The sequence below is a fragment of the Equus quagga genome, chromosome 4 (genome assembly GCF_021613505.1).
Source record: "Equus quagga isolate Etosha38 chromosome 4, UCLA_HA_Equagga_1.0, whole genome shotgun sequence".
Lineage (NCBI taxonomy): Eukaryota > Metazoa > Chordata > Mammalia > Perissodactyla > Equidae > Equus > Equus quagga.
Window position 1 is genome coordinate 108,949,511 of NC_060270.1, and position 12,577 is coordinate 108,962,087.

The window sequence follows — 12,577 nt, forward strand, 5'->3', positions numbered from 1 at the left end:
GACTCAGACCAGGAAATCCATAAACCTGGCTGCTTTAACCTTATCTGTCTGACATACAGCCTCTAGTCACTTGTAGCTACTGAGAACTTGACATGTGGCTAGTCTGAACTGAGCTGTGCTGTAAACATAAATACACATCAGATTTTGAATATTTAATATGATAAAGTAATGTAAAATATCTCAATAATTTTTATATTGATTACAAGTTGTGATGACAATATTTTGAATATATTGGGTTAAATGAAATATATTAACATTGATTTCCTTTGTCTAATGTGACCAGAAAATTTGAAATTACATATGTGGCTCACATTAGTGACCCATATTTCAATTAGAAGGCCCTGCTCTAACCTAATGGGTTAGTTATCTTGAGGCTGACAAATTACAGACTACTTGCATGAATTTAAAATGATTATTCAACTAAGATGTTGAGCTACCCCTGTGTGCCAAGTATTTAATAAGGCACTAGGGATATTAAGATGAACTAGATACAGTCCTTGCCCTCGAGGGCCACAGGCATTCAGTATGTGCAGGGCGCTCTGGTCACAGAGTGGATGAATGGCTAGAAATAAAGGCTACCAAAATTTTGGTAGAAATCTTTCCAGACATTGAAGCATACAGATATGTACAAGCACACACACACACATATACACATAACAGATGTGTGAGATGTGTGTGTGTGTTTGTGTATGGATAGAGAGAGAAAGAGAAAGAGAGAGAGAGAGGGATAGATGGCATCATACTCCATGATAATCTAAAACTTGCTTTTTCTACACAACTTATCATGGACATTGTCCCACAAAAACAGAAAACATGGGTCAATATCATCATTTTATTGGCTTCATGATAAACATCATTGTATATATGTGCCAAACTAATTTTACCTTTTCCCCATCCTTTTATTTATGGACTTTTAGATTATTTCCAAGTTATTGTGAGCAATGCTGGAAGAGACAACCATGCTCACTTTTGTGATTAGAAATTTAGAATAAACTATGAGAAATGGGATTCCTGGTGAATCTATTTCTGGATACTCTTCTCTTCCACTGATACATCTTTCAAATCTAGTTTCAGTGTCTACTGTTTCCTATTTTCCACATCCTCTCCAAAATTAGTTGCTTTTGTCTTGGTAATTATAGCCATTCTGACAGGTGTTAGGTGATATCTCATTGAAGTTTTGATTTGCATTTCCCTGATGATTAGCCTATCCCTTCATCCTTGAGTTAGAATGAGGTCCATATTATCCTGTTTCTTTGTTTACTTGTTTTGGGGAAACTCTCTTTCTGTGGCTTCCTGGGAAAAGCTGCATGGAGAGTAAAAGTTTTGAGACTTTCCAAAACTGAAAATTTGTTTAGACTTCTCTCATTCTTAAGACTAATTTGCTGAATATAGAATTCCAAGAGGGATATCTTTTCCCCTCAGAATTTTGAAGGCAAATCTTTGTCTCTTCTGACTTTTAGTGTCATTTTCACTAGGTCCTATGTCATTATGATTCTTTATTATATGTAACTGTCTCCCCCTCTCCTGGAAAATTGTAGTATCTTCCCCTTTTCCCCCAGTTATCTAAAATTGCATAATAGTGTGCCCAGGTAGGATCTTTGTTTATTTACTATATTTGACACGTGGTGAACTCTTTCAGGTTAGAAATTCATGGATGTCCAATTATATGAAATATTCTCGGACTGTTTAATAATCTCTTCCCCTCAGTTTTCTCTACGCTTTCTTTCTAGAACTGCTATTAGATGATATTGCACCTCCTGGTTTGTTCTACATTTTTTCTTTTTTTCTACTTCTCATCTCTATCTTTTTATCCTATCTGCAGGGAAATTTCCCTAACTTTATCTTCTAATCTTTCTGTTTTTTTCCCTTTGTGAACTTTCATTACCTGGGGTTATCAGAAGAGTTTGCTCACAGCACAAACACACGCTGAATACATTAGAAATTACAGAAAGACTTGAGATAAGTGTCAGACAGAAAGATTAAGCAAGTCCCTGGGTCATCTGAGAAACATTAGCAATATGAAATCAAAGATATCAAATCTGTGTCAGGAATGAAGGATGCAAGATAAAAATGGAGACATTGGCACTCCTTGGTGTTGTAAAACAAACTTGCAACTTTATTCTCATATTTTTGAAGTTGTAATTCTCCCTCTTGTCCCTGAGCCTCAAAAAGCAATCATTTGCCCAAATCATTTCAAGCCCTCTCCAGTCGACATTTTCCCTCTCATCAATAACTTCCAAGTAACTGATGTGAAAAATAGTTCTTATTCATTCTTTTTTCACACCCCACACATTTCATTCCAGGAAACTGGAGCCACTCAGCACAGAGCTTATGTTATTTCTCTTTGTAATGCAAACTTAAACAAATGGATTTTCGTCTTTTTTCTTCAGTATTATAGGATGAGCATGTACTTACTGCAAAACTTAATTCCTTCTAGCTGCATCTTTATTCTACAACTTACTTGTCACTGCCATTTTCCATTACTTAACCAGAATGCATTCCTCCAACCTCTCCCTCCCAGACATGGCAACCAGCTACTCTTCTGATCTAACTGGTTAACCTGCTATGCCATCTTTATGTCTATTTACCAGGAAACACGGGACCAGAGACATCAATAATACACCTCGATATACAACAGCTCAGGCTTAATTTGTAGGGAGAATTTCATTTGCTGGTCATGAGAAGAAAAAATGTATACTTTGAGTGGGCTTGGGAAGGAGATGACATAAGGAGAAGACATCTTGATGGCGGGACCACTTCTTGGGAACTGTCAATCCTCCTATTGAGTTTTTCATTTCTGCTATCAAGAGCTCTTTTTTGTACGTTCATTTTTACGAACTCTTGTTTTTATTTAAATAGATGGGAATATCTTCTCTTATCTCATGGAGTAAATTTATCAGCACTATTTGAATGTTTTCCTAATCTTGCATTGTCTCTGTTACCTCTAATATCCTTTTTCCAAGGTGTTCTGTTGTCATTTTTGCTTTTTATGTTAAAATATTTCCTTGTTGTCTGGTCATCGTTGGCAGTCTGCTCCCATACAAGAGTGAGGCTCTAAAAAGCCAATGGCAGCTCTGAGTGAGTGGGTGCATGTTGTTGGCAGGTGGGCTTCACAGTAGGGTAATCTGACTGGGGAGTTTCTTTGGAGGATCCTTAGCATGGGCTAGTTGGTCTCTTTCCTTGGAATGGCCAGTTTCCCAGAGAATAACACTTCAATCTCTTGTGAGAAGAGTGGGCGGGGAGCTGGAGATTTTTTTCTGTTCACATATAGCTTTACAGTCAATCCCGTCTCCTGTATGTTAGCTGCCCCTTCAACTGCGACTTTTGTCCCTAAGCATGAGCCTTTCTGTGAGCTTCTTCAGAGAGGGAATATGCAGTCTTCTGCTGGGATTGGCGGAGGGTAGCCATCTGGCTGCAGAAGAGGGCTCCACACTTCTGTTTCTATATGGGCTTTCAGCCCATTCTTCTGTCTTCAGTCCCATCTGCCCTCCCCTCACCCTTACCAGAAAGATCCATTGTCTTTCCATTCTGAGCCTTTCTTGGGATCTGTGGTACAAAATGAGTTGTTCCTAGGCTTCCCCCACTAACATATTACATCTTTGTTTTCTCTCCTCTTTTAAATCCATTATCAGTTGTTCATTTGCTTTCTGGCTCCCAAAATATGTTGCTATCATCACTTTGTTTTCTTCATTCTTGTGAGTTTTATGCCTTCCGGAATTCTTTTAACGTCATTTAGTGGTGTCCTAAGGGAACAAGGACAAACCTTTTTCTGCCATGTTTAACTGGCTTTTTTGTATAACACTATATGAAGCTACAACTAGGTAAAATGCACTGTGTTTTATTTCATAGATAGGATTTTGTAGAAACAAAGAACAGCACCCAATGTGGAAGGGTCGATGAGGAGTACAAGGCCTGGGATAGAGTCCCCTGCTCCAGCCACACCTGCAGATTCTCGTCTAGTAAATGGTGACTTCACCACCCACACCCCACAGCCTGAACCTGTAAATCAACACCTCTAACTGGTAAGCCCCTGCTAGTACTTTCTCCTTTCTGCCTCCCTCAGCCTGAGAGCATCCAGTGTGTCAAAGACCTCCTTTCCCCATCCTCATCTTAGTGATGAATGAATCTGCTTTCACAGGAAAGAACACTTTTCAAGAAATACAGTTGGTCTTCAGTTTTCACATATGACCTTGGTCCAACTCAACAAACACCTGCTGAGTACCCATTATGGACCAAGTTCTGTGTACATTGAGGGTTCAAAAATACAAAGGGCAGTCCTTTGCCCTTGAGGAGTTCAAAGTCTCATTTACCCCAAGACTTCTTGCTAATTCCCATGTAGTAATTGGGACTGGCTCCTGCATGGAGAAAGTACTGGGTGATGGCTGAGCAGCTGCTTGACACTAGATTTTTACTCATGCTGATCCTAGTTTCTTTCATTTTCTATATATAGACACTGAAACTAAATTATTATTGAAGGTCACTAGAATTGAAGGGCACCAGAAATTAGCTTAGATCCTAGTGTACAACAATGTAAAGTAAAAGTAAAATATCCACATTTCTCCTTAACAACAGCAACAAAATAACCCATAGCACCCCTGTTATTGGCGCATCATCTGTGCGTGAAGTTCTTGAGTCAGGTCAACTGATGGGGGCTCCTGTGGTGACAAGTTTGTAGTAGGCTTCTTTTTGGGCCATCAGTTCCTCGTGGGTCCCCTTTTCAATCACTATCCCCTGTGACATGACAGCAATGATATCCGAGTTCTGGATGGTGGACAAGCGATGGGCAATGACAATGCAGGTCCGACCTTCTCTGGCTTTGTCCAGGGCAATCTGCACTGTCTGTGAAGAGAAGACAGAAAGTTGATGAAAAGGCACATGATTGTTCCCAGGTCCACCGTTGCAAGAATTCAATTTAATACCACCTGAATAATAATGCTATACTCAGGCGTCAAACTCAAAGGCTTGACATGAGAGAGAGGACTAAATAAGTATTTGCTGAATGCAATGCATTAATGATCTAAATTGCAGTCCACAGGCTGAGAAATTTCAGTGAAGCAAGAATGAACCAAACCATGAGGTCACTACGTAATTTTACAATACTTGACGGTCCGGTTTGCTAAAATGAAAGCAAGGAAACAATGTAGGTTAGCAATTAAGTGGTCATTCCTGATACTGTTCTTCATTGAGGACATTTAGCTCCCTCCAAAATGGAATACTGATTTTTAAGGAGTTAATTATAAGTGGTAAATTTCATAATGCTCAAATGCATTTCCTTTCATGCAAACTGCATATCAGATACTGCCTCTTTCTTTCCATTGCATGCTGTCTGCTCTGCCATGTAGCTTTAGAACTATAAGATACAAAATGCCTAACAGATGACCTGGACTATTTTACTTTACTTAAGAAAGCTAATTATTTGCTCTTGAAAAAAATGTCACCTAGCCTAGAGAATCTTAAAAACAGTTCTTGGGGCTGGCCCCATGGCCGAGTGGTTAAGTTCGTGCGCTCCGCTGTAGGCGGCCCAGTGTTTCGTTGGTTCGAATCCTGGGTGCGGACATGGCACTGCTCATCAAACCACACTGAGGCAGCATCCCACATGCCACAACTAGAAGGACCCGCAACGAAGAATATACAACTATGTACCGGGGGGCTTTGGGGAGAAAAAGGAAAAGAAAAAAAACCAATTCTTATTTTAAAGTTCATTTTTTTAAAATTTGAAACAATCCTATTTTAAATCACTTTCTCCAGATTGCTGTCTTTTGGTTCCACAAAGTATTGGCAATTCCTACTATTAATGAATTGGAAAATTGAAAATAGTGCCATTTTATAAGGATAAATCTTACAGCAAAAGAGTCATTTATAATATCTAAGACTTTAGAAAGTCAATACGTACCTTTTCACTTTCCGTGTCTAAGGCAGACGTAGCTTCATCCAGCAGCAAGATTTTAGGATCTCGTACAATGGCCCGAGCAATAGCAATGCGTTGTTTCTCCCCTCGAGAGAGCTGAGACCCCTGGGACCCAACATTAGTTTCATATTTCTGGAAAAAAGTATGGTTAAGTTTGAGAACCAGAAACAACCATGCTCCTATGCCATACGCAGCCCACATCAATGACCTCTCTGTGAATTTAAACAATTTGTTGTTTTTGAAATTGGAAGTAGTGAATGAGTCCATCTATAAAGGATGTCAAATCCATTTAGGAATATAAGAAAAATATGGAGTTTGTGACCTTTCATGTTTGGAAACGAGGGGACATTATAGCCCCTCTCTGCGTTTCTTTTAGGTTTATATTTTTAATCTCTTTCTCCCTGACTATGAGATCCTCCCTGATTCAAGATTCCCTGATTTCCAAATTCCTATGTGGAAGATCTTTCCAAGACATCATTCTGGAACACAAGCCTAGGTTCGAATCTCTACTCTGCTGCTCACTAGCTCTGTGATCATGAATAAATTATTTAAATTTATTTGAGCTGTAAACTCATCAGAAAACTGCAGATATTAATAACTAGTTCACATATTTGTTGTTTTAGATGGAATTATGAGGGAAAATCCCTAGCTAGATGCCTTGCATAGCTACATAAGTAATAGTTAACATTCATGGAGTATTTACTATGCCTTAGGTATTGTGCTAACTATTCTAGCCAGATTACCATGGAATATTCCCAGAAATCATTTTCTCCCTATTTTATAGATTACAAAACTTTGGCACAGACAGGTAAGAAAATTGTGCGAAGACAAACAAATGAATGTCAGCGAAGGTAAAATGTAAATCCAGGTGTGTCTAGCTTCTGAGCCCTTGCCCTTGACCACTCCTCTACCTGCCTCCACAACAACGTCTGTTCCCTGCCCCTACCTCCCTTGGCTCCTGACGAATGCTCAACCAAGGCAGGTGAGACTCATGACACCATACTTCATCCTTGTGGAGAAAAAGTGCTCAGTGAAGGCTATTATGGGTAAGTCCGTATGAGAAAAAAAGCAATAAACCAATTCTAAGCCAGTGTCTTCCAGAAAATGAGTAGGTGCTCAACAAAGATTTTTGGAAGAAATCAGTTTTCCAGGGAACACACAGCTTTGCTTTTCACTCAGGATACAGCAAACAGTAATTTCCACATGCTTGTGGGTTAGGCTAACCAGATGAGAACTGGGCTAAGAGCCCAAGACTAAGGAGCCTTTTTGAAAAGAACAAAGAAAAAAGCCCACCACAAACACCACAAAATCTATAAACATGATCACTTACCAAAAAAAAAAAAGCAATTTTCCAGTGTTATTTAAAAGAAAGAAGTGGAAGAGGTGAAAGGTAATATTTGGCTCCTAAAATTCAGTTTCCATGTCTTAATTTTCCTTGTGATCAAGCACCAAGAGACACCCTTGGTGGATGACAAAAATGCAGAGTCAACATTGTGCTTGGTTCAGACTTGGCTCTGGAAAAGTGAGATGCACCAAGGCAGACGCACCCTCCCCCACACGCACGGTCTAGGCTGCCAAGGAATGAAATAACGATGACGACAATGAGAACAGCCGCAGCTTTCTTCCTGTGGCTATTATGTATATTCTTTCATTTGAATGTTATTTTTTACATTTTGCAGATAATTGAGTCTCAGAAAAGATAAGTAATTGTCCCAAAGTTAGTAGGTAGGTTAGCAGGTAGTAAGTGGCAGATCTTGGATTCAAACCGAAGTTTGCTCCAAATCCCAGGATTCTTTTCCACTATGCTAGGCTGATGCTCAATGTAGTACTGTTTTACGTGCAAGTTCTATGCGTCTTTTGTGTCAGGTAATACAATATTTTCCAAAACTAAAGAGTATGTTGATGAAGGACTTTTATTTTGCTTAAAGACTGAGACAATCTCAGGCACTAGGAAATAAATTGTGTGGCCTTTGACTATCTCCTTGAGCCACAATCATAAGACCTTTTGGTCATTCTACTCTCTCCCTCCCCACCCCTCATAGAGAACGACTCTGACTTGGTACTCACCTCTGGCAGTGACATGACAAAGTCATGCAGCTGAGCCTGCTTTGCAGCTTCTATGACTTTTTCCGTGGGAATATCTTTGGTGTTGTCCCCATACTTGATATTGTCCATTATGCTACAGGCAAACAACACCGGTTCTTGGGAAACAATTCCAATGTTCGAGCGGAGAAACTGGACATTCACTTTTTTGCTGTCATGCCCATCTATCATCTGCCAATAGAGGTGACAACCAGGGCATTTAGTTTTAGATTCCAGCAACCAGGAAACTTTATATTCTAGAGTTAGTGCTCTGCAGGACATTTGCTTTGCTTAAGAGACAACAATCCCAGAGCTTCTGGAAATAAATGATGTTGCCTTTGACCCCTGAAGGTGGTGTCTCTCGGGAGCGGTGTCGAAGTTATGATCAGATTATGGATGTGTGTGTCTCACAAACTCTAGCTCTACAGGTGGTACAAAGGACAAAGTCACTTGGGACAGTATTTAGTTAAAAAAACTTCCCCTTCTACTTCGTTGCAGCGCATCCTGTAAAGTAACGTAGAACTGCTCAATTCCGAGACTCCACGGGTTATGAAACAGGTTTTTCTGTATAAAGCTATGGGACAATATAAGAGTCAAACCTGTTTCCTTGATTTTACTGATACTAACCTCTCAATAATTGACACAATACACCCAAGTAAGACAGCAGTACATTTATTCACTTAGCCAATCAACAAATATATATTGAATTACCTTCCACAAAGACACCATGCTAGGCAGTCTCTTGTCTACCATATGAAGAAAAAATAATCTCTGTTTTCTAGGGACTCATGGTCTAGTTAGGCAGTTAAGTACAGGAATTCAAATATCTACCATTTGAGCTGTTTAACTTAAAAACCCTAGAATAGTAAAGGTGCAGCATGTCTAAGATACTACTGTAAAGTATCGGCCCTATGATTTCAGAAAAAGATTATGTTCAATGATGTCAACATATTATGTTTTAGATAATTTCTCAGCAATGGAAAAAGCAAACACTATTAGAAAAAACGTAAGGCATTCCTCAGTAACGATTAGCCCTTGCTCATCTTCCTCTACTCATTTTTCATAGTACTTATAGACGATGCGAAGCAAAATTTAATACTTAATTGAATACAGTCATGTGCCAAATCATGTTTTGGTCATTGATGGACCACATATATGACAGCGATCCCATAAGATCGGTACCATATAGCCTAGGTGTACAATAGGCTATACCATCTAGGTTTGTGTAAGTACACTCTGTGATGTTCACACAATGATGAAATCACCTAACAACACATTTCTCAGAACCTGTCCCTGTTGTTAAGTGACACACGATGTACTGGAGCAGTTTGCTAATTGTTGTACATGTGCTAGTATTTTAAGCTCCTGAAGACAGAAGACATGTTTCATGCTCCTTAGAATCTCCCACAGGGCCTAATGCAGTACTGCACATCACAGGTTCCAATCAAATGTCAAAAACGTTGAATGCCTGCATTTGGTAGCTTCCTTAAGAGGAAAGAGGATTTTTAAAAATTGCATAAAAGGTGGTATTTTCCTACTTAAAAATATTTGTAGAAATGTTTTACAATGCTATAACAAAATATATTGTATCTATGAAATGCAAAGAATCACCATGATTTCTTCATGGGCATTGCTTCCTACCTATGACTAGAACATTCACTGAGCACATTGAGAAAAGTGTACTTAATACATATGTTATTGTTGGAGACGTGAAACATGAAGGATTCAGGTCCCTGTGTGTCACGTGGTTCACAGTCTACCCAGGTAATAGACATGACAGATCTGACATTTTGGGAAACTGGACCCTCTCCTTTGCAGGGATCAGACCCCCATGTGCTTTCTAGGTTCATTAATCACCAAATACTTTCAAACAAATTAAAATCTTTAGAACTAAAATTAATAATAGAAGTGATCATAAATTACAGATCATCAACTTTTACTCCTTATTTTCATAATTTCCTGGATTCTACCAATAACTGTTTGCTCGTTTCCTTGCTTTGCTTTATAGAAGGGAATCTGCTTGTCTCTTTCAAGTTTCTCTCAGCTTTTCTCTTCATAGTGTTATCCATCCCCATTGCAGTGAAGATTATACTATTCAGAAAGGTCTTTTTCAAAATATTAGGATTAAACAATCATCAAGTATAGAGCAGAATAAAACATTTTCAGACTCATGCCTCTGAATCATTTCTTAGAAAACTACTTGTGGATGCACTCCAACAAAATGCGAGTGAAAGCCAAGAAAGAGAAAGATATGGGAACTAGGAAATAATGGATCTAATCCAAGAAAACATGGCTGGAAACTCACAGGGTGACAATTGTTCAGCAGGTGCAGGTTGTAATTAGTCCAGGCAGTGGCAGAAATAAGGGATAGAAGCAGGTCTCTCAGAATAGGTAGCAAGATAGAGACAATGGAAGAACATAAAGATTTTATAAAAACAGAGAATGCAAGAAAAAAGAAAGTCTTTTAGAAAAACAGGAAAGAAAATGTAATGCTAATATACTTCACTACTTGACTATGGGATGAACAATATTTACATAATCATAATAAAAGTTGTTAACTGATTTTCAACTTTTAGAATCAGCCTACAGTGAAAGCATGAAAGACAGTAAATGTTATAAACAGAATGTAAGCATTTTGTATTCTTGACAATATAAAAGTGCAGTTATTAGGATTTGAGAGGTAAAAGGAGAGAGGAAGAGGTGAAAATAAAGGTAGAATTGCTAATATTCTCATCTTAAAAAGTGAGAATTCAAGAGATGTTATTTATAGGTGTTAGAAGAGAAACAGAAGTGTGTTAGTTAAATTTACAACTAGAGGAAATGTAAAAGTGATATATCTATAGTGGGAGGAGGTGGGTAAAAGGATAGGAGAGATGAGGGTCAGCTAAATTTCCATCTCGAGAATAAGTCAACAGAGAGTATAAATTTGTTAAATTGTGAAAGAGCAGTATACACATATTATTCAGAGACACTGAGATAATCACTGGGAGATCTAAAAACATCAAGAGGTTAAAAATAGTCTCCTTTGAGCAGAAAAATGGGGGGGGGTGGAAATGGTACAATAGGTGTTGCTTTTTATTACAAATCTTTCTTATTTTATTCTGCACTCCTCTGCATATATTATTTGGAAAGAAAGAAAAGACAAGAGAAAAGAAGAGAAAGAAATGCTGTAGAAATAAGCAATGAAGCAATCTACCAATTTTTCAAATATCTTTGCCAAGTTTTATGGCACATGACTACCGATTTGAGTTCCTTATATTATGTACATTTAAGCTTCTTGAATCAGGATTGTCTCAGATTTTTCCTACAAAAGCCTCTTTCTTGCTCGTTTATCATTGTGTTCCTTATCACCCCCACTTTTTCCGTTCCCAGTCATTAGTTTCCTGATTAGTCTGCACTTTCTGCTCCATTTACGGGCAAGTGAATGCTTCTGTTAAATACACATCTTCCAGCTTTGCAGTGTGCCCAGTTTTCTTTGCCTAACTGGTCAGCAAGCCATCTGGAACTGGGAAGAATATGATGGTAGAAATTGTGAGGTAGAATCAGGTCAACTAGCAAATGACTGAAAGTGGAAAATATCCATGGCAAGCACTTTAGAATGAGTCCAGCAAGGCACAATCTTGAAGACCACTTTTAGGGGTTGGAGATACTCTGCAGAAAGCAAAACTCTCAAAAGTATTTGCATTCTTACCACCTTCCCTCGGTCAGGATCATAGAAACGTTCCAACAGTTGAATACTGGTGCTTTTGCCACATCCACTGCTTCCAACAAATGCCAGTGTTTGCCCTGGACTAACCGAGACTGAGAGACCATTCAGAACTTGTACATCAGGTCGAGAAGGATATGTAAATTTACAGTCAACAAAGTCAATCTGCCCCTGGAAGTTGTCCTGTGGATGGGAAGATTGGAATTACATATGACCCTACTAGAATCTAGAATACTGAAATTGCACCTAAATCTGAGTTTTAAATCCCTGCTTAAGATACTCTCAACACCATGCCTCCAAAGTGCAAAGTATAAAGACGGCGATTTAATGGAATGGTATTCTATTGCCTATTCTGGCAGGTGTGGAACAGAGGGAGGCTTGAGCAATGAAATTAAAGATATTTGATCTCTAATTCCTATTTTAACCTAAGGGGATTTCCTTGTCTTCCATTTGTTGACATTCTGAATGGAAGAAACTAGCTAGAAGATATGATTGCATCACAGAAGCAAGTAGCTGTTCAGACGCCTACAGCTCTGCTCCCCCGAAGATTTGAAATGATAGCGTTACACTTGGAATGACTTAGAAAGTTTCTTGAGTCCTGTATTGCAAAGGTGAATCCCTTCAGTTGTACTCCTGGAATCATGAATTCCAGAAATAGATAGACATTAAATAGACCACACAGAGACTTTCCTTTCATTGAGCTGAAGGAGAAACAGGTCATTTGACCAATTTAAAAAGATTTGTGAATTGAATTTAGCTTTGCTAGGGTTTAGGTTTGTTTGGCTCTCTCGGACACACTGGGATATTAAAAACTAGGCAGGAAAGATTAAAAAACATGTGTGGGGACTATCACTTAGAAGAAAAGATATTTTGTTGAGATC

General features: G+C 38.6%; 1 protein-coding gene across 4 annotated transcripts in view; it reads right to left on the reverse strand.

Annotated features, from left to right (window-relative positions):
* Nucleotides 1-2,120: 2,120 nt before the first annotated feature.
* ABCB11 (ATP binding cassette subfamily B member 11) overlaps nt 2,121-12,577 on the reverse strand; it is an 87,235-nt gene continuing 76,778 nt past the window's right edge. For all 4 annotated transcript variants that reach the window (XM_046657696.1, XM_046657695.1, XM_046657698.1 and 1 more), the window contains 4 exons: nt 11,682-11,879; nt 7,976-8,182; nt 5,894-6,040; nt 2,121-4,839 (listed from right to left, as the gene is read on the reverse strand). In XM_046657696.1, coding sequence (XP_046513652.1) covers nt 4,639-4,839; nt 5,894-6,040; nt 7,976-8,182; nt 11,682-11,879 — 753 coding nt within the window. In that variant the 3' untranslated portion in view covers nt 2,121-4,638. The remainder of the gene's footprint in view (nt 4,840-5,893; nt 6,041-7,975; nt 8,183-11,681; nt 11,880-12,577) is intronic.